At 41.4% G+C, this 23,013-nt stretch overlaps 1 protein-coding gene across 2 annotated transcripts in view; it reads left to right on the top strand.

Moving 5' to 3' along the window:
* Nucleotides 1-23,013, top strand: part of TMEM260 (transmembrane protein 260) — a 246,464-nt gene that overhangs the window by 93,290 nt on the left and 130,161 nt on the right. For both annotated transcript variants that reach the window (XM_029598248.1, XM_029598249.1), the window contains exons 4-5: nt 12,601-12,778; nt 14,401-14,514. In XM_029598248.1, the coding sequence (XP_029454108.1) occupies nt 12,601-12,778; nt 14,401-14,514 (292 nt within the window). The remainder of the gene's footprint in view (nt 1-12,600; nt 12,779-14,400; nt 14,515-23,013) is intronic.

Here is a 23,013-nt window from a genome sequence, read left to right as displayed (position 1 = left end):
GATACACTCCTCCGAGCTCGCAAGTTTTCCACATCCCTCACCTACGTAAGGATCTGGAGAGTATTCGAAGCATGGTGCGACACTCATGGCACCAATCCACATGCGACCACAATCCCTATTGTGTTGGATTTCCTGCAAGATGGACTTCAGAAGGGTCTCTCCCTCAGCTCCATCAAGGTTCAGGTGGCTGCGCTGTCTTGCTACGGTCCCAGGAGGGATGGCAAGACCATTGCCAAGCACCCAGATGTTTCTCGTTTCCTGAAAGGAGTCAAGCATATTCGTCCGCCACTGAAGTGGCCTGTGCCCTTATGGAACCTCAACCTTGTTTTGGATTTCCTCGCGGGATCCACCTTCAGACCCCTTCGGGGCCTGTCTCTCCGTTCTCTAACCTTGAAGATGGTGTTCTTGCTGGCGTTGTGCTCAGCACGCCGCATCTCAGAGCTACAAGCACTGTCCTGCCGTGACCCATTTCTCAGAATCACTCCTGAGGCTATCCATCTTCGTACGGTTCCCTCCTTTCTACCTAAAGTGGTTTCACAGTTTCATCTTAACCAAACCATATCCTTGCCTACCATGGCGGGTTTGAAGAAATCTGAAGAAGGGCGTTTATTACGCCATCTCGACATTGGCAAATTGCTGCCCAGATATCTGGAAGTGACACAAGACAGCTTACATAGAGGCGGGGAAGTCTCCGCCTCTACAGGTCAAGGCTCATTCTACCAGAGCACAAGCGGCATCCTGGGCAGAATCCAGGATGCTGTCGCCTGCAGAAATATGTAAAGCGGCGACATGGTCCTCCCTCCATACCTTCTCCAGGTTCTACCGTCTGGATGTCCAGGCCAGGGAGGACACAGCATTTGCGAGGGCGGTACTACATGGTCCTCAGGCAGCCTCCCGCCCAGGCTGGGAGTAAAGCTTTTGTACATCCCATTCGTTCTGAGTCCATCTGGCTACATGCCAGGAAATGTTGAGATTACTTACCTGATAATCTCCTTTTCCTTAGTGTAGACAGATGGACTCAGCATCCCGCCCAGCTGCCTGTGTACATGGGTTTCACCGATTCAAGGTAAGCCATGTCATTTGTTTACATAAGAGCGTCCCCTTTTGCCAGGTGTCGACGCCTTCTGGTTGGGAATGCTGGTGGTCTCCAGCTACTATCAATCGGACAGGGGAATCCTGTTTCACTATTTCACTGAGCGTCAGTACACACATCCATAACAGCTTTTGCAAGGAAGATTACTGAGTTGCTACGCTTCCTGTGGGGGTATATATACCCGTACTGACGTCAGATCCGTCTCCAACTGCTAGCACGAGCATACTATACCCATTCGTTCTGAGTCCATCTGTCTACACTAAGGAAAAGGAGATTATCAGGTAAGTAATCTCAACAATATGTAATCTTAGAAGTAAAAGTGGGATCAGAATGATATTGCTGTTTTTCCATTTTATTTACAGTTTTTGGTAGTATTAAATTATCAATTTATTTTACTGAAAATTTTGAGCACTAAAGAGTAAAATGTTTGTGCATATGATTTTGATATATTCAGTGTCATATTATCCCACACATGCAGTATTCAAGATGTTTGTGAATAATTGATGTTTTGTTCTTAATAACATTCTGAATTAATTATTCTTGTGGTCTTCATTTTGATCTTTATGGAAAGTTTTTCTTTGCAGCTGGGTTAGTGGAAAACTGTAAATGTTTTTCATAAACTAAAAGACAATATAATGAGCAGATTTATAATTCAACTTTTCCTTTTTGTTAGATGTTTCATGGAGGAGTAGTTTAGGGGTAGATTTTGAAAGGTACGCGCGGTCGTTCATGTGCGCGTGCTACCCGGCGCGCACACATGGACGCCCGAATTTATAAAATGTGCACGCAGGTGAGCGCATGTTATAAAATTGGGGGTCGACGCACGCAAGGGGATGCACAATTGTGCACCCTGTGCGCGCCGACGTCAGCAGCCTTCACCAGTTCCCTTCCCCCTAATCTAACCTTCCCATCTCTTCCCCTAGCCCTATCCTAAACCCGCCCCCTGCCAGCACACGATCCCCCGGCACAGCGGCAAATGGCCGCTGTGCTGGAGGCCTCTGGCCTCGCCCCGTACCGCCCCTTTTTTAAAGCCCCGGGACTTAGATGCGTCCCGGGGCTTTACGCACGTTGCGAAGCCTTTATGAAATAGGCCTGGCGCACTAACCCCCTCTATGTGCGTAAAGCTTTTAAAATCCGGCCCTTAGTAATTAGAGGAGTGTTCTGTGAACCAGGTAAGGCAAAGTTCAAATCCTGCTGCCACTCCTTGTGACCTTTGGCAACTCACTTCATTACCAGCTGCCTCAGGTACTAATTTAAAGGTAAATTTTAAAACCCGACACATGCATCAATTGGAGGATGTACGAATATGTCTGACTGCGTGCCGAGTGGATTTTAAAAGCCACCGGAATACGTGTGTACATGCCATTGCATGCACAAATGAAAAGTTTCCAAAAAGGAGCGGGGCATGGTCTGGGTGGAGCATGGGAGTTTCGGGATTTTACCATGAAATTTGCGTGTAAATTCGGTCACTGGCACATACTGGAGTCCCCTGTATCATAACTTTACTTCTGCTATGGATGACATGCCTAGATTCTTTTGTTTACAATTTATATATCAGCGGGGTTTTAAAGGTCGGGGCTAACATTAGAATAGCTGGTATTTAGGGGGAACCCAAGATGGCGTGCTAGACTCTGAACGTGGCACGTCCTTTTCCTCTCACTCACTGTGATTATGCTGCACTCCGGTCGGAAGCGCAGAGGCTAGTTTTCGAAGCCTCCCTGGCGGGTCCATTAGTAGGTCTGATGGATGCGCATTTTCTTCTTGGGAATGGTCAGCCAGATGCCCAGTCGCAGGAGTCGGGTTGTGAAGACGGTGTTACAGCAGACCCCCTCCATGACTCCATTACATCTCTCTCCCCGGCTGAAAGAATGGCTCCTGAGAATCCGGCGGAGATTAGATCAACTACACAGCATCTGCCCTTGATGTGTGTGGATGGCGCGGAAATTGAGGACCAGTTTGTGATTGCTGTGTCTCTGAATCCCTTTGCTGAATTTGACACAATTGGCGTCTCTGGAGAGATCCCTCCTAGAGAAGAGGTGCAGCTTCAGGGAGATTCTTTACAGAAAAAAGTTGCCTCTGGAGGAATTGGAATTAAAGTCCTCCCCATGGTAAGACCTGAAGTCTTTTCTTTGGAAACTATCTGGGACGCTATTGTTTCTCTTAATGCTAATGTAATATCCCAGCTCAATCCTTTGGTAAAGAAAGTTGGGGAGATTGAATCTCAGGTCAAGCTCCTTCAAGAGGAAAATGTAAAAAATACTCGGGTCCTGGACTCATTAAAATTAAACCTTGGGAACTTAAATGGCCAAATTCAGTCTTTAATGAAAGATAATTTCTGTTAAAGAAGATGGAGAATTTAGATAATCAAGTGAGAGGGAGAAATTTAAGGTTGATACATTTCCCCAAAGTTCCTATGGTTTCCACAAAAGATATGGGGACTAGGTACGCTTTGGAGGTCTTAAAGTTATCACAACAAACGTTACCTCCAATCACAAAAGTTTATTATTTACCATCAATGAAGAAAGTACCTGTTGAGGGCCATGATATGCAGATATTGTCACCTCTGAATATCTCTGAAATTTTGGAATCATCTGATTCAGTAGAAGCTCAGCCTGCAACTCTGATTGATTGTTTCTTTCTTACTTGACTCAGACAGAGACAGGATACTGAGAATGTATTTCAGGAATCGAAAGGAGATATTTCTGAAATTGAAAGTGCAAGTGTTCCCAGATTTGGCTAAAGACACTCTCAAAATAGGAGGAAGCAGTTTCTTATAATGAGACCAAGACTCTTGTAGATGGGGGGGGCTCTATTTTTTTCTAAAATTTCCATGCAAATGCCTTATTAAATATCGTGATCTTACTTATACGTTTTTTCAGCCCTCTCAACTCTCTAAATTTATTTCTGATAGAACTTCTTCTTTGATTGATGTATCTTTACCTGAAGTTGTATAACTTCGCAAGGATGGGATGTTCTTTCTTTATTATGTAACCATTTCGCACTATCTAGCTTTTCAGCTTTGTTTGTTTCCTTAATTAAAAGTCTTCCTTGGTGTAGGGTTCTCCCAAACTAAAGGACTTGGGAAACTTTGACATTATAATAATCATTTTCCTTAATTATATATTAGTAGGAATATTATATAGTGCTTTGTAATGTCATTGTAATTTTCTTTCTTTCAAGGATATACTTGAATGTATAATTTAAAAAATTGCAATAAATAAAAATTTTTTTAAAAAAAGGAATAGCTGGTATTTGTAATAAAACATAGATTTCTGAGCTTTTTGGTGAATAAGTGAGTTAAGGGCTACTAGAGATGAGATATAATTAGTTCTTGACTGCTCTGACAATGGCCTAGCCAAAATTAATCTGTCATGACTTACCTGTCATTCTAACTTCAGCATTTTATTGTTAATATCCTTACGTCTTTTACTTAGTAAAGTATTGCCTTTGTTGTCTTCCTGTAAAGGACAGGTTCCTCAGCATGCAACTTATTATGCTCGTGGTATTCACGCTACTTCTTTTCTAAATAGACCTGGAAATCCAAGTCTTGAAACAAGTATGCTGGAAACTGCCACTTTCTACCACCCCCTCCCGAACTCACTGCAATCCAAACCAGATAAGAGTATGGTCTGAGACCTCAAGAGGACCAGTTGAGGCCCCAAATACTTTGGAAAACATCATACTAGATATCGGTAAATAATCCAGGATTGAGTAGCATGGGCCCTTGACAAATGTGTATAGTCCCATTCGATCGGATGGAGGACACACCATGCATCCAACAAATCTAATTGCTTACACAACAAGGGAATAACTTTATGTACTATTAATTGCTCGCCTGCCCCAGCATGAGATTTATCTAACAGTGGATCGTGAACAATGTCATTCGCCCCCAAAAACTATGAAGTAAAATTTAAGACCCACGCATGTGTGTACATGTGCATGTGCATGTGTTTGCTGTTGTGCGCACATGGACGTGCCAATTTTATAACATATGCGCATGTTAGCCAATTTTATATTTGCGCGTACACGCGCGCATGATTTTATATTGGCACGTGAATGTCGTCTCTAGCACATAAGTAGGTAGTAGGTACACGTGGCAATGCAATAGGCCTTTTCCCAGTTCTCTCCAATAAAGGAGAGGACTTCCTAAACCCCCTAGCTAACTTGCTTCCCTTTTACCCTATTAGCCCCGAGCCTTAAAACCCTGCTGACTAGCCTCTGGTTTCTTTTGTTTCATGACTTTCACGCTGTCCACAGCAGAAGTAAAGTTACAGGGTAGGGGACCCTGGTATGCGCTTTGGCGTATAACTACTTACATGCTGACTTCATGGTGCAGTCCCTGCTTGCCCATGTCTCGTCCAGACCACGCCCACGCCCCACCCCTTTTTTGGAAAACTTTTTTATGCGTGTACTGAGAGATACGTGTGTACCTATGCAGTTTTGAAAATCTGAGCGGTGTGCACCATGCCCAGTCATGTGCATATCTCCTGGCTTTGGTGTGCGAAGGGCTTTGAAAATCAACTAGCATGGGTCCAGGCTGCAAGTTCTGGAGTGCATTAGAGAGATTCGTAAAGAAATCAAGATCATAGTCATTGGGCCATTGGGCTTATATATGTTACAAAGGACCAAAGAGCACTTTAAAAAGGAAATACCTTCCAGATCCCTTATTGTCACCTCCACCAAAAGGAGATAGCTTTGTTTACCAAAATAGCAACTATCGCCTTCCTGGATCCAGAAGAAGCTCAGTACATCTCCCCAATCCACCAGCTTTGGAGTTTCCCATGCTCCATGTCATTTAGATCGGTTTCCTGAATCATGGCAATGTTAACCTGTTGGTGTTTCAATGGCCCTGCCTTTTAATTGGGGACTCTAGCCCTGTCACATTCCAAGAAACAATTTTAAGACCTGTCTTACTTATAGAAATAATTAATTGAAATGTCAACCCCGATAGCATCTATAATCAAGAGAAAGAGAGTGCCCTGCAGCCTAGGGCGAATCCTGCCAAAGTGCAACGACTGCTCTGCCCCAGCAAAACAAGTAGTGGAGCCACCTACCTTCTTGCATCCCAAACCTCTCCAATTTACAAAAATGACCCCTCCATCCAACCCTCTCACCATCCTCTTCCCCCAACCTTCCCATCACACCCATGCCCCTGACCCAGTGCCCCTCCCCGACCCCTGTTCTCACTGGCTAACAGTTCTCCCCTGCACATATTAGCCTCCATGAGAAGTGAGGAACATGGTTGATGCTATAAGACCTCTCTGCCCATCACCTCTAGGTTCAGAACAATAAGGAACATACAAGAAATAGAGCCCATCATGGGACCCCTTGCAGAGCACTAGTGATGGGTGAAAAAAAGAAAACCAGACTTTGGAGCTGTCAACAAATCAGCTCGAGGAAATCTGAGTTACAGGAGCAACGTCAGAATAGGCAGAACTTAAACCCAAATCTGGACAAAAGACTGCTCTTGCACAGAGCCCTCTGCTCTTAGACCCTCCATCATAGCTCCTCCCACACATGCCACATTGCCACATGCTCAGACTTAGCTGCAGACTAGCGAGTTCCATGGAAGTGGCATCAAATTTAGTATGAACTCAGTTCAGTAGCCAAACAAACAAAAAATAAAACTGTGAGAGATGCATATGCAACTCTGCTCCAGGCAAATACTAAACAAACACTGATTTGGCACTGAGAGATGGGCTGAAAACAGAAACTAGGGGGAGTATGATTCCCCCACAGAATGTAAGATTTGCTTCCCAGTGTGAGAGATGCTGAATTTAGCAGGAAATTGACGGGTGAAACGAATCTTTAAATCATAAAGTTTGCTGCAAACAGGGGAGAAGGTTCTGCACAGCTCTTCTAATTTAACTGAATAGTCCTGAAAAATGAGAATTCTCCTCCCTCCCATCGAGGGTTGGAGGCCTTTATGAAGTGCCTGAAGGATTGCGGTCCTTTGTACAAAATAACAAAAAATGTGCGATGACGACCCTGTGCCTCTCATGGTTGTCTTGACAAGAGCCTACTCAGTGTGCACACTCACCCCTAGATTCATCAAAAAATTGTAATAATGCTGCACTAACAAAAAGGGGCATATTTGGGGAAATTTTGGAGTTACCGCACCATGCTGTAAGTTACTGCTTTGCATTACGCGGTAAGTGTACCCCACTGTGCGATAAACCCTACTTTTTCGCATTGAGAGAAAGAGAGAGAGACTATCTACAAGGCCCTCATTTATTTATTTTATTTATTTATATAATTTATATACCGGAAGTTCCTGTATAATATACATATCACCCCGGTTTACAAGGAACAGTAACTATCGCTACATTTAGCGGTTTACATAGAACAGAATTAGGAAAAAAGTTTTTACATTGAACAAATGAAGTAAGCAAGTTTTGTAACCCTTGAAGTTCAATTTTCTTTATGACTCCTTGTGTCTGAAACCTGCACTTTGATTCCCAACCCAGTATCAGAAATGAATCCACACGCTCTTTAGTGAGTAACAGTTTTATCTTTACTGGAATGAATGACTGAAATAAATCTGTTCTCTTCCTAAGCATCTGCATTTGTCATATAAACACATGTATATAGTACAAGAGAAAACTCAACTTTGTCATAAACTCATGTTAAGTATTTCAACCAGAATCAGCATGTGATATATCACCCGACCTTAAGCAGTCTCTGAACAAGCAAAGTCCCAGATTGTATCAACAGTATAGTATTTAAATTGTATCAACAGTATAGTAGTTAAGTATTTAAATCTCTACAGGAGGGCTGCCTAATAGTTGAAGGTGAGGTGTTAGTGGTGGTTTAGGGTTTAGGGCCCAGTTTTGCATGTAGCCTGAGACATACGAACAGCACAGTACACCTTGGTGAAGATTTGACGTCATTTGGAGTGAGGAAAGACTAACAAAGATGACATTTTGTACTATTTATTTATTTATTTATTTATTTTTAGTTTTTATAAACCGACGTTCCTGTATAATATACATATCACACCGGTGTACAAGGAAATAAAACTGTCGCCTCGGGGGTGGCTTACATTTTAACAAATAACATTGTAAATAACATTGTAAACAATTAACAGAGAAACATAAAGGAGCATGACGGAGCTTAAAGGAGCATAAATGAACTTAGGGGAGATTAGAGGAGTTTACAGTAAAAACAATCGTGGCTAATTAAGATTCAATAATGAGCTCTTCAGGAACTTATGGACGACAGGTCTCTCACCCTAGCTTGATGGACTCTATAACAGGGTACCATCTTGCTAGGGTGAGAGAACATAGTACAAAATGTCATCTTTGTTAGTCTTTCCTCACTCCAAATGACGTCAAATCTTCACCAAGGTGTACTGTGCTGTTCGTACGTCTCAGGCTACATGCAAAACTGGCCCCTAAACCACCACTAACACCTCACCTCGACCTATTAGGCTGCCCTTCAGTAGAGATTTAAATAGGTGCAAAGAATGAGTCTCTCTTTCTTTCTCTCTCTCTCTCTCTCTCTCTCGCTCTCTGCCCAGACATGGCCAAAATGCAATTCCAAAAACTTATCGCAAATTGTATTATGGCCATTTCGGGCATATTGCACAGTTTAACGCCAGGGAAAAAGGTGTAGTTATTTCTGGCTTTAAGACCGTGCGATATGTCCCCTAATTTAACTAACTCCCGCTCAAAACTCCTCCCTGATCCCGCCCCCCCCCCCCCAAATTTGCATTCATGCCGTGCGCTACAGCATTTTTCACACTCGTTAATGCTGTAATGCATTTTGAAAAACGATGCGGTCAGTTCTTAACCGCCCGATGCTATCTGGGAGCTGGAGTGTCGTTGGTAGCCAATTTTCCAAAATTTCCCTCAGTTCATGATCTAATAAAGATCCCAGTAAGCCCACAAAATGCAAATTTTTGCAGCTTGCCTGGTTCTCTGGGTCTTCTAATTTGGCCTCAAGCATATCTGTGCAGGCTATGTTTCTGCTCGCCATTCCAGCCATTGTACGTACGCTGTCCTCTGAATCAGAGACACGTTCCAGGGCATTAATGCGCTTTATAAAATTCTCTACTGTTTCTGACAGCGTGTCAAATTTTGCAAAGATTTGTTCAAACTTCGCATCCAGGTTTGCATCTAAGGCACAGTCAGCCAAATCGGGTAACGCCGCCGCCACGTTGTTCTCCACCATTTTGGGGTTAGTTACTTTAATTTTTTCTCTAGACTTTTTCAACGATTTACCACTAATAGCCGCACTAGAAATATGCGTACCACATTGCTGACACACTATTGTGTTGAGTCTAAAATTGTGCAAAAGAGACTTGGCTACAGGCAAGGCGAATGGTGGAGAGGCCTGAAGAGCAAAGCCAGTGCACGTAGGGCTCTGCTCACAGCATCATGTGAGCTCTTTTTTTTTTTTAAAGAATTTTTGTCATTGGCAGGAATGCAAACAGAATTCAAGATCTATTAAACAACCAACTGGAAAAATGTTTAAATTTACCATCTGTCTTTCAACCTTCTCTTCACTGTATCATTGCTTTAATAGATCCAGGAAGTTGAGGTTAAAGAGTCAAGGAGTGTTTAATTTTGTCTGTTTGTTTCCAAACTATCAGAATTTTGGATTTTATTATACATTAGTTTCTTTGGCCATCATAAGTTATCAAGGTCTACTTTGAATGATCCTGAGCTTAAACTAAACTCTGCCATTTCTTCTAACACTGTATTCTTTAGCTTTACTGTTATGGTTGAAGAAAAAATTCTTAGCTTCTTTCTGTATTGAGATTTTACGTTGTTTTATGGTACTTCAGTTCAAAGGCTTTCCATTGCTTTTTAAAACTTTGTAAACCTGAATTGAATTTTTCTGATATCCAGAGTGCTACATGTGAGATGCTTACTTCATGGTACTGCTGGGTCTTATGAAAGTCTTCCTTGCCTTGTTCAACATGAGTCTCAAAAGCCTTACCGATTCTAGAGCACACCTCTCCTCCCCCCAAGTTTCATTAATCCTTTCTCTCATTCTCCTTTCTCAGGTTTATGTCCTTTTTTAGGTAAGGTGATCAGGATGCTCGAGTGCCTACAAGCAAATTTTCAGAGCGAAACTCCCTGCAGATCTTCCCTCTGAAATTCTGGGGACCACGGGGAGCACATGTACTTGTGCACCCACAAACTTTATAAGTGTAAAGTACTTGTGGGGAATTTCAAAATGAAATCTCTGTGCGTACTTTGCCTGCTCTTTTTCAGCACTGGCAAAAGTACACACATTGCCATACTATGGAACCTGTATGCCCTTGGCTGCTCCTTATTACTTGGCACTAGCAAGGAGTCAAAGAGCATTTGAAAGTCATGCACATATAAGATGATTTGAACCTTACTGAGAAACTTTCTGATATAAGTTATTTTCTCTTTTGAAGTGCTGTGATGGGTGAGATGAGCATCTAGGCAAACACAGATAGGGCTCTCATACTTGCTCAGCTAGGGAGCTGCTCCTTTAGCTCAGTAGTAGAGTCTATAGTTTTGAGCCCTAAGGTTAAAGGTTCAGATTCTGACATCCTAATTGCAAAAATAAGTTCTGTAAGATTATGGAGTGCACAGCAGTTGCATCATATATGGTTGAAGTAGTGGGATCCTAATACCTATTCTGGCAAGAAGGTCTGGTGAGTGTTACCAGTAAAACAGTTTTCCTCTTGAGCAGGAGGAGTGTGTGACAAGAGTAGAGTAATAAAGTGATATGAGCAACCAGGCAATAGTTGATAAAGGGGATATGAGCAACCAGGCAATAGTTGATAAAGGTTCTCTTACTAACTCAGGGGCCGATGCAAAAAATATGCGCGGCACCCTTGGGGGTGCCATGCAATATTTAAATTAGGAGGTCGTGTTAGCAAGGAGGTACTAGGGACGTTTGTGCGCCCCTAGCGATTTTCCTAAATGCCGCACAGCCAGGGGGTTCAGGAAACGGACGCTTGTCAGTTGAGCGTCCATTTCTTGCACCCGACTGCCGGAGTTTTGTTTTGTTTTTTTTAACTTTTTTTAAACTTTAGTTAGTTTTTGTTTTTCCTCCTACTTAATATCGCATTGCATATATTGCGTAAGGGGATTAATTAATGCCTATACAACCTGCTTCCAACTGTGGGTTATACAGTGCGCTTGGCTGAGCATACTGTATTGCATCGGCCCCTCAGTTAGGGGATCTGCTCCTTTTAGCTCAGTGGTAGTCTCTGGTATAGAATCAGAAGGTTACAGGTTCAATACAATAGGCTGTGATACTGTAGAGTGCACAACAAGTGTTCTTTCCATAAATGCATATAATGCCATATGATAGTTTTGTACATCCTTTTGGACTATTTGAATTTTGTTTGGCTAGATTGATTGATTTATTTTAATGAAAACCAAAGGTGATTTTGATAACACAGGTTTTTGAAATATGGTTATCAAAAAGCATAATACAAAAATACAGGAGCTCAACGCAAAACAATCATGAGACAAAAATTTAAATTAACTACATTATAGGGTTTGTAAAGTTCAGTTTGGAATCAGTCTAAATGTTAGACAAGCTAAATAAAGACAAAAGCACAATAAACATTAAAGGACAGTAAATATCATGGCCTATATTTTAAGATTTTCCAAGTTTTGTTTCTCTTATTTCCTTCCTTTCCTATCCTTCTTTCGATCCTTTTTTTCCCAATTTTGATATTATCTCAGTTCTTTAGTCCCATTGATTATCTTTCAGTATTATTTGTTCAAATCAATTCCTCTCCATTTGTGGTCTCTTTATGCCTCATTGTTCAACTATATTGAACTCTTCTAATTCTTTGACTATATCAGGTCATTTTATGGTTATATGAAAGCAAAGATTATTGCTCTGAAGGAAATATAGAGCCTCATTTTCTAAAGTATCTCAGGCCTGCGATACTTTAGAAAATTGCGCTAATGGGGGGTGGGGGTGAAAACGGGGGGGGGCGGCTGCGCTGCCGGTTTCGCACCCAATAGCGCCACCGTGAAAAGTGGCACTATTGGGCGTGAAATAGGACGCGAAAAGGCCCTTACCTTTTCACCGTCCGTGGCGTCCTCGCAGAGTCTGCCCTGGTGACGCCCCGACTCCTGTTAGGCTATCGCAGGCTGTTAGCACAAGCCTGCGATAGCCTTGGAAAATAAGGCCCATAGTATATCTATAAATGATGCTATGAGAGGGTTTATTTATCTTTAATTGTTATACATACGCAGAGTTTTAAAGTGTGCATTTTCCTATTTTTTTTATTGCTTAGGATAAAGAAAGTCTAGCTTTGAGAGTGGCCCAAAATATCTGACAGAAAAGTAGGAGATTGTTGAGCCAAATATATTTGCTAACTCGCCATTATTCCAGTGGCTATTTAACTGACTTTCTAATTCAAATTGTATATGAGCTATTAAATAATACATTTATAGGATGCTGCTTGGTAGCAGTTACGGTTTCTGCTATGCAAAAGGACAACCATAAATTATACCTTTTTTTATTTCAAAGAAAAGATCTCATGTTATCTGTGTTTGCAGACTTTCTGACTCGTATGCTGGAGGAATCCTTGCTGCAGGGATGTTTTCTTTTTCTCGACTAACATGGCAGTGGTCCATTGCTGCAGAGGTTTTTAGCCTGAACAATTTGTTTGTGGGGCTGCTTATGGCTCTTACTGTACAATTTGAGGAGGCAAACACCACAAATGAGAGATCAAAGGTAACATGTTGTAATCAAAATATCACTTTTTCTTAATATCAAATTTTCTCACATTTTGTTCGCTATTTAAATAATAATTTGTAAAGACATTTCTTAATTGACTTCAAATTTTTGGTTCTCTGATAAATTTGCGGTTCATTTTATGTTTTGTTGCTGCTTTTATAGCATTCTACGGCCCGTCATTTTGATTTTTCAAAATTAAAAAAAACTTTGCTAAAGAAATTCAAATAAATGTTGAATAAGCAACAATAGTAGTACTAGAGCCTTATGTAAAATATTATGAGGCAAGCATAAATGTGCAAAAGCAAATGCACAGACACGACAGGTAACATAACACTCATACACCTAGCTGATGCCCAAAAACTTACCCTTTAGGATCCAGTCTTATGGTCATCCACATCACTTCCAGGTTCATTCCTCTGGCAGGTTGTGCATGTGCTCCTGGATTCAGCCATTATGGGAATGGGAAGGTATGGCATGGGCTGGCTACCTCACTATTGGCTGCCCGTAGAAATGCATGGGTTTGTCTGGGGTGGGGGTAGTGAAGGCAACGGGTGGGAATAAAAGGATGGTGTAAGTGGTTCCTGGAACTTCTTGCATCCTGCCCACCACCTCACCATCACTACCACTGCTAAAGATCTCTATCATCCTTCTTTGGCTTGGGGAGACCATGATGGCAGTAGGGATAAAGCTGTAGCATTGGTCCAAGGACAGGGAATGTTAAAAGTTTGCAGGCATTTTTTCCACTGTCTCTTTTAATGTTTTGTACCATTTTGAATTTGTACTGTCACAATTGGCAGGGGTAATCAAGCGCGAATGAATGGGGATAGGTGGGGATTGATGGACTGAATGGTTCACAAGAAAGGGCTCTGACCATTGTAAGACCCACTGACCAAAGACAATTTATGCATAACCAGGACTTTGGCTGTCACTAGAGATTGCTCAGTCCCAGTGGGGCAGCAACTTGGTTGGGTACCAGTGTGGTAGTGTCCTGCAGCCTTGTGCTGACATCTTTGCTTTGAACAGGGAGGGCCACTTACTGATGCCCAGGCATGGACAGATTCCCTAAGAGGACCAAGGCCCCTGTGGTAGGCAGTGAGATCTGGGAGAATAAATGCCTTCAAATTAGCCTGCTTGACTCTTCCCCTCCCCCCATATTGGAGGTAGGGGAGAGGAGATAAGAGTGTTAAGAAGGGCACAGGTACCTAGGGTTAGATTCACTTGTTAGGTTATTTAACAAAGTTTTTATTCCACTTGATTAAATGTGCCATTGTATTTAACTTGGTTTCATATGTTGTTACTTATTAACAAAATCAAGGTAGACTAAATTGGTAACTGCTGTCCAGTGTTATTAGCAGGAGTAGTGGCCTTGTTCAGCAATAAAAGCAAATATTTCCAAATCCTCTCATTCAAAAGTATGCAATGTGAGCAACATTCCAAAGGTGGCAATCACATATGTCCCTATAGCATTATCTGTACCCTTTTCTAATTCTGTACTCCTGGTATAAGTCTTTGCCTCTGTAGACTAGCCTTAAGAATGTTGATTATTTCACTTTAATAGCCTTTAGAAATGGTGTTGCATTTGAACAGAGGTTTAGAAGAATAACTCTTTTTCTTTTCAGATATCTAAAATTGGAGCCTTTTGTTGTGGTCTTAGTTTGTGCAATCAGCACACCATAGTGCTTTATGTACTGTTCATTGTACTGTGGATTCTGTTTCGACACTTCAAGGAAAGGGTATGTTTTGTAATATTGACAATTAAAAACTTAATGTTGGAAAAGTATATTATTTCCTTTCTTTAGTACTGCTCTAATACAATTTATGATCTGATACTATAATGTACACTGAAACCAGTCCTATGCCATTTGGCAACTAGGTTTGTTTTAGATAGACTAAATGATCTTTTGGCATGGATGTGTTGTGTTCAGTGCATGGAATCTCCATATAGACTAGAAATGTTACCTATTGGCGATTTTATCAGGTAGGTTTCCCTTTGTTTAAATTTTTCATTGAATTTCCTATTCTTTCTTTGACTTACTAACCCAGCTCTGCTTGTATTAAGTTCTTTCGATTAGAATTCCAGCTACAAGAATTATATGCAAATCCCCTGTAAGATACCATAGTCTCAAAATAAGTTATTGCTGATTTCCCATTGACCCAGTATCTTTAATGACATAAATTGCAAGCTCTTTTCTCCTTGAAGTGAGTTACAGTTGCAATCATAATTGAATTAAATTTGCAGTCATAGTAGTATTACAAGTTTTTCTTTCTTCTTTACTGAGCAAAGTATGGGAAGACCTGGTTGAACAGCCAAGCCTTCGCTTTTTTACAGAAAGTTGGGTAAAATGGCCACCGAAGCACCTGAACATGCATGGGGGCTGGCCAGCTTCTATTAAAATCAATTCATGGAGTAAATTTACTCAGATAACCAGTTAGTTCAAACTCTGGTTTCTTGTTGATCTTTTGCCTGTATCCTTTCTGATCTCTTAATTACTGTTTAATTCAGAATTAAGGTATTTAATCTCAAACTGGATCTAATTTGTGGATTTTAATCTGATTCATATTTGAAAGCTAATCAAGGACTAGGAGAACAATCCCAGCGGACCTCACTGAGCCTAAGGCATCAATTCAGCTACACAGCTGGGTCCTTTGCTGGCAGCTGTGTGCATATTACTCCCAGGGGAGTTCTGTGCTACTGCAGAGCGCAGAATTTGTGTAGAATTCCTCTCCCATGCAGAATTTATGAGAGAGGCCCTGCGGGCCGTGAGCGGAGCCCATCCCACTTGTGGTGAAGATCAGGCTTGGAGCAGAGGTTGGCTATGAGTGTAGCCTGTCCCACTTGCAGCAAAGAGGCCCGGAGCAGCAGCTGGCCATAAGCAGAGCCCATCCCGCTTATGCAAAGATCAGGACCAGAGCAGCAGCTGCCCATGAGTGGAGCCTGACCCATTTGCGGCGAAGATCAGGATCAGCTGGCTGCAAGTGGAGCCTGTCCCACTCGTGGCCGAAGATGAGGGAGGCACCGGCTGGTCGAAGCCGAGGAGCAATTAACAGCTGACATCCACACAGCCTGTGAGTGTGCGGGTGTGCAGAATGACAGACACAGGGAGGGTGTGTGTGTGATTTGGAAACTGTGTGCCTGAGTGAGGGTGTGTGTTTTTGTGTGAGAGGGAGCCCATGTGAAGGGAATGTATGTGAGTGAGAGAGAGCGAGTCTATGTGCAGGGGTCTATGAGTGTGCAAGAGAAAAAAGGAGCCTGTGTAAGTGCCTGTTTGCCAGAGAGAGATGGAGCCTATGTGAGGGTGTATGTGTGTGTGTGTGTGTGCAAGAGAGAGGGACCCTTTGTGAGTCTGTGTGTGTGCAAGAGAGAGAGAGCCTGTGTGAGGTGCTGTGTTTGTGAGGACAGAGAGCCTGTGTGAGTGGGTGTGTGTATGTGTGAGAGAGAGGGAGCCTGTTTGAGGGTGTGTGTATGAGTGAGGGAGACTGTGAAGGGGTGTGTATGTGTAAGGGAGAGACAAATGGAGGGAAGCTGTGTGCAAAGGTGTGTGCAAGAGAGAGAGAGGGGAACCAGAAATCTCTGGGGAGGGTGCCAAAGGAGGTATCCACCCCAGGTGCCAAATACTTTAGATACGCCACTGATTATAAAAGAGGTTTGTCTGGTATGTGCTCTATTCAGCTTTTGCTGGCTGGAGGACTCTCTGCATCCTTACCTGGGGTAATTAGAATATTAATAGTATATTAAATACCTGCCATTTCTAATTTAAAAAAATGCTTAAGCATAGAAAGACAGTTGTGTTTGCTCAGACTCAGTTGACTGAGACTTTTCTGCTGCGCTGGATGTCCAGTTCTGTTCTCCTGAGCTTTTGGATAGTGGAGCCCTTGTTGACCCTAAGAAGAAAAGTCTCAAATGTGAAAAAGTTTCTGTATCCCAAGTTCAGTCAAAATCTTTAGTTGATGCTATTCTTTTGTCATTCTCAACTTGCCCATCATCTGAGAAGAAAGATAGGCAATTGGCTGAGATTGTGTTGGCAGAAAATTTGCCTGGATCATCTGGAACTTTATCTTCTGTTCAGTGGGGGCTCACATGCTAGCAATCTTGATACTCTGGCTGGCATACTGGCTAAGATTTATGAATAGGCAATATTTCAATGAGCAGGCAATACTTCAATTTAAATGAGCCAGCGTCTACTATATTATCTGGTAGCAGGAGAAAGCTTCTAAGAAGAAGTTTCAAGTCAGATGAGAATGAGCCCATGAGTGGAATGTCAATAAAGATACATCACATAATGCTTCTGTGATATATTCCAGTCATATTCAAGTGAATACAATTTGTGTCCAGCTCTTCCACCTCTGATTTGGATTTAAGATTGTGAGGCAAGGTTTGGGCTAGCTAAGGTTATCAAGACTGCACTGAAAGTGCTTAAAATGTCTTCAGGGCGATCTCAAAATAATTAGGGTAAGGAATGGCCTTTTGGAAAAGAATGTGTAAGGTTTCCCAGGGGTAGAAAGACTGAAAAGCAGTGAAAGGCTTTGTAATGCTTGTGCCGGTGGAATGTAGCAGACTGGGTAAGGAGTCTTGTCAGGATTCGAGACAGTACCTTGATGATATCTTCTGTGTAGTGAATATATTGGGGCATTGAGTTCCACATAGAATTAAAAAGAAGATTTGCAAAAGGGAATTTATAGATACATTTTCCATTTTGATAATTAATCATGATCGAAAAGAGAAATTCCAAGGATAAAGAAAAAAATAAAGATGATAAAGAGAAGAAATCGAAGATGTTAAAAAATATTCTTAATTATCAGCTTTTCATATATTTGTCAGTATAGTCTTAGAAAATTAGCCCATTTAGAATAGGAGATAATAGTGGTTGAGTAAGGCTAAATTATGATTTAAAATTTAGAAAGGCTATGACCGATGATTTTTCACTTTCTTGGAGGCATAGGTAACTCTTCAGAGGCCTTTTAAATATTTCAAGTTTTGATAGTTACATTTCAGGTCCTCCTTTCAGGCCCCTTCCACTAACCATCCATTCCAAATTGGAGCTGGAAAAAGTGTATGTCAAAGGTTTAATAAACAAAACAAAAGCAAGACCGTATGTCATGGAAAGAAGCTCCTTTATTAATGTGATCAAAAAACCAGCCCGACTCTGGCTGAGTTTCGCCCAATAGGCTGCATCAGGGGCTCTAAAAGTAACAACAGACATAATATATAGATAAAAGTATAAATAATCTCATATATATGTTACAATATTAAAAAATTGAATTAAAAAATGTATAAATTAATAAATTTGACACCGATATATAAACATAAAATTCAGATACGACTTTAAATTAAACATACACATAGATAGTGTAAACCAGTGGTCCCCAAACCTGTCCTGGAGGGCCACCAGCCAGTCGGGTTTTTGGGATATCCTCAATGAATATGCATGAGAGAAAATTTGCATGCACTGCCTCCATAACATGCAAATTTTCTCTCATGCATATTCATTGTGGATATCCCAAAAACCCAACTGGCTGGTGGCCCTCCAGGACAGGTTTGGGGACCACTGGTGTAAACTGATCAATTGCATTAAAATGGATATGACAAAAAACATTTTTTACCTTTGTCTTTAATTCAAGCAATAATATACAATCATGTATATATCGATACAGCTGAGAAAACTGGAGGGGAGGCAATTATATAGACTAAATCTTTTAACTTGATAGAACAAAAAATGAATTAACCAATTGACTAGTTACCATAAGTATAATCCTATACTGGTTATACAACAAAAAATGTTTTTTTTATAGCGAGACAAAATAAATAAAAACGTTGCATTGGATCTTTGATTGTCAAATATAGATTAAATAATACAGTTATATAATATGGATTCTTATTGTGATTCATTGTTAATTATATATTAAAATGTGATATAAAACCATTTAAAATATAAAATAAAGAAGTAAATTTATTCATTTATACATTTTTTAATTTATTTTTTAATATTGTAACATATATATATGTATGAGATTATACTTTTATCTATATATTATGTCTGTTGTTACTTTTAGCGCCCCTAATGCAGCCTATTGGGTGAAACTCGGCCAGAGTCGGGCTGGTTTTTTGATCACATTAATAAAGGAACTTCTTTCCATGACATACATTCTTGCTTTTGTTTTGTTTGCAGTGGCTGTGCTTGACCGGTTACCGTCTTGTTTTATTGGACTGTCAAATGTTTAATACAGGCCAGTGTACGTGAGCACCTTACAAGTTCCATGCTTGTTCTGGCTGTCGGAGGCTGGGGTGGGGGTTGGGGCACCCATTATAATCAATGTTCTGGATGGAGTAGAGACTTCTTATTATGACCCTTACCTCCTAGCTTCTTGAGAGGAGTTGATGGCCTGGGCTCTGTCTCCAATTAAGTTTGAGTCTGTGGCTCCTTAGTTGGAATGCTATCCTGTTATAGATGATGCCAGGTTATCTGGTTAAGAAGAATTTTCCTTTAGTTTTCCCATTCCCTATTTAGTCCTTATATTGGCACGACAAAATGTCAGTGCCACTTTCCTAAAGAAATACTCTGGGGTGGAGAAAGAAAACATAGAGAAGGAGCTTTCCTTGGGAAGGGTGGCTAGCCCTTTTTCTAAGAATACTTTTTCTAATATGATAGCCTACCCTTTGAGCATTGTCCCTAAGAAGGAGTTTTGGAAGTTCCAGTTAATTCTAGGTTATGTCTCTAAATGTTTTCATTGACCCTGACTTATGATCTGTCTTGTATTTCTCTTTTAATCAGGCCTTTGAGTTAGTGTGGAAGGTTGACTTTTCACCTATCTTAGCAAAGACTAACATAGAACCATCATTTTGTCTTCGTCTTCTAGTTTTTGCCTACTGAGTTTTTCTTTTGAAGGTAATTTTTTATTTGATAAATATATGCCCATGGGTTCTCCATATCCAGTTCTTATTTTGAGAAGTTTAGTACCTTCTGGTGGAGCAGTTTAGTGCACTGGGAGGTGAAATGTCTTGAAGGCATACCAAATGTGATTCATTATCGAGATATTTTTTGTTGGGAAAGATGGGCAGCAGTGCTTTATTTATTTTGGATACCTTTGTGGAAAATGTGGGCCTTTTTCTGAAACCCCCCCCCCCCCCCCCAAAAAAAACCTCAGGTCCCATGTTCTTCTCTGGTTTTTCTGCATATTGAAATATATGCGAAGGCCAAGCTTTTCAGATTTGCTCATAAGATGCAAAAAGTAGGCGCTTCTTTGAAGTTGTTGGCTGCAAAAGCATCCACTTTCCATCTCTGTTAGGTCAATTGAACTTTGTGTAGAATTAGACTATTGGAAAGGTTTTTACTTGAAGCTTGGCATTGGCCACAGCAAGTGTAATCAAGAAGCATCATTTTATTAAAGTTCATCCTATTCATGATGACAGCAATTTGGGATCAATACTTTTGTTCTTTTAATGATAAGATCTTGTAGAGAGAGCTTCTGGACTTTGATGGTGAAATGCAGCTGCTTACAAATGCCTCTGAGGGGAGGTTTTGGGGATTTATTTCATGGGTGCTTGGTGTGTAGAATTCTGGCCAGAGTCTTGGCATCATCAGGGGGTAACTAGGGATGTAACTTTCCTGGAACTCTTTCCAATTGTAGTATCCTTGCAGATTTGTTGAGAAGTATTGGCAAACAAGTCCCTGGTTTTTCATACTGATGATTTGGCAGTGGTGGATGTTATTAATCAGTCTTGACCCAAGAAATCGTCAGTTTGGTAAGGGAGCTAATATTTATTTTCATGCTTCACATGTCCCAGGCTTTCAAAATTGTATTGCTGATGAACTTTCATGCTTTAAGTGGTCTTTTTTCAGGTTGTTAGCTCCAGAAGAAGATGCATTGGGAACAGCAGAGGTCTGGAGCATGATACTGGATGTGTTGTCATTAAGCCCTTGCCAGAATTATATCTGAACTCTCTCTAGTTTTCAGTGTTATTGTGAATCTATAGGGTGTAATGTGATTTGGCTTATTTCCCTATTACATTTAGCGTGTTGTATACTATTAAAGAGAAGTGGGGGTGGTTTGGCAACAATAGCTTCTCACTTAGCTGGGATTTCATTTTCTTCCTACCAGGTCTTTCATGATAACCCCCCCAAAAATTGATAAGATGGTTCCGAGCAAATGGAAAGAGAGAGGATATGAGTTATTTCTGAAACTTCTTCAATTGTTGAATGTTGTAAGCCTCAACAGTTGTGAAGTTTTACTGTTTAATTGCACTTTCTCTGTAGCCTTTTTTGAGCCTTCTAAGTTAATAAGTTTGGTGGCTGCTTCTAGGTTCTCTTCGGTATCTCTTTCTCAAATCCAGATTAAGATTTGCTGGTCTAAAACCAACCAGCAGGGAACAGGAGTCCCTTTAGTCTTTCATCATATAAAGGGTTTCTCATCAAGTTCAGTGCTTGGCCTTAGATATCCCATGGTCAGGTCTATAGGTAGCCATACTTTGTTCCTTCATGATAATATATATGGCCTTGGGTATTGATACATAGGCCAGGTTGTTGGGCAGTCTGTTCTGAGATCAGATTGACCCTGCCCTGGTACCCTTTGGGTTGCAGGTCGGTAAAGAAATCCTGTTTTTACAGGGGTTTGCACTTGCAGCATCCTTGCTTTCTGTCTCTTGGTGAATAATTTCTGGATTTCTTCCCCAAGAGGTTTGCGCTCGGTTTCAGCTGTTCCTAACATGCTGAGAGGTCTGCCTTGAGGGGTAAGTCCCTACTGGAATCAGCAGTGAGTTATTTGGTTAGGGCTGCAGCCCCGAGGTCTGCCTTCTTGTGGTGTTTACTCCTTCTGACTTTCAGTTGGAATGTTTGGGGTGGGGGGAAGAAAAGCTAGGGCATCTGTGGTATGTATATACCTGTAGGAAACTGTACACCATCTTTTCCCTGTTTTTTTTTCCCAAGTTCTGGCCAGTACTGCCTTTAGCTTTTAATTCTTCTTCATTGGGTTGACCAAAGTGCCTCCCTGCTTACCTGAGTTATCCTGTGCACAGAATGGATAGGCCTACCCTTGAAAGGATGGAGCGTGGGTGAGCTTCAGGCCTAGTTTAACCCCCTACTCTGGGTTTTTTGGGCTAGCAATCCGTTTCAGGGATTGCTTTTCATCCCCTGACAGTCTTGACATCTGTCCTGGGTGGTCAGATCTGTCTGGTACTTTGGTAGATAAGGTCTGCTACAGACCTGGCCACTGTTGCCACTTCTTCTTACAAGTATTGCTTGGGATTTTCTGCCCATTGTGCCTATCAGCCAATCATTGGGTGAGCTTCTGTAAATGCATTCTGTCCTTCAGATGCTAGGGGCCACAGTTTTTTTTTTCTGGAGGTATTTCTGGCCCCAATTGGTTTTTTGATTGTCTTCTGACACTGAGGGAAACTTGCAGTCTTCATCCAAGGGTTCTTCTCTTGGTTGATTCTCTAGGCCTTTCCTGTATCCAGGAGGATCTAGACCTACTTTGCTTGTCAGGGTTCGCCGATCTAAAACCCTGACCGTAATAGTCCCATGAGGCAAAGTATGCTTCTCACTGGACTTCTCATCATGCCCCTCTCTTAGGTGTCTCTGCTACGCATCAGGATATTTTTCAGTCTGTTCTATGGTATTCTTTTATAGAACCCAATTCTTTTCCTGCCTAGACCCGTTTTTGGGTCAGCTGCCTCACAGGCAAATGGGAGAAAGGTGGTGCTTTCAGCAGTTTGGGGTTCCCCACTTTATCCTGTGCTGACAGCCTGTAGCTTGGGAATCACCCATGTGTGAGGACTGCCATCATGCTTGTGCTTGGGGAAAGCAGAGTTGCTTACCTGTAATAACTGTTCTCCAAGGATAGCAGGATGTCAGTCCTCATGAAACCCACCCGCTTACCCCTGGGAGTTGGTGTCTCCATGTATTAGCTATATTATGGACTGAGGGACTCTGCCTATGGGGCAGGATGATAACTATGTCACAATGTCACAATGCAGGAGACTGTAGGTTGATTGTATGTAATTGAGGTAATCTGCTGGAATGCTTAACACAAGTGCTGAGATTCAAACTGTAATGCACAGCGCATCCATGGAAAATCATGTAACAAGTATCTGAGCTGCAGGTCGGCAGGATCACCCACGGTATTTAGCAGCACTAAGCCGGTGTTTAGTCAAAAACAGGAAGTTTCTAATTTTAATTTTAAGCTGGAGGTGCGATTTCAAACTCTGAGCTTATTAAAGATCCTCTATAACAAGAGTT

The sequence above is a fragment of the Rhinatrema bivittatum genome, chromosome 4 (genome assembly GCF_901001135.1).
Source record: "Rhinatrema bivittatum chromosome 4, aRhiBiv1.1, whole genome shotgun sequence".
In the NCBI taxonomy this organism is placed as follows: domain Eukaryota; kingdom Metazoa; phylum Chordata; class Amphibia; order Gymnophiona; family Rhinatrematidae; genus Rhinatrema; species Rhinatrema bivittatum.
Note: the sequence above shows the minus strand (reverse complement) of the source record. Positions and strands in the feature narration are given on the sequence as shown.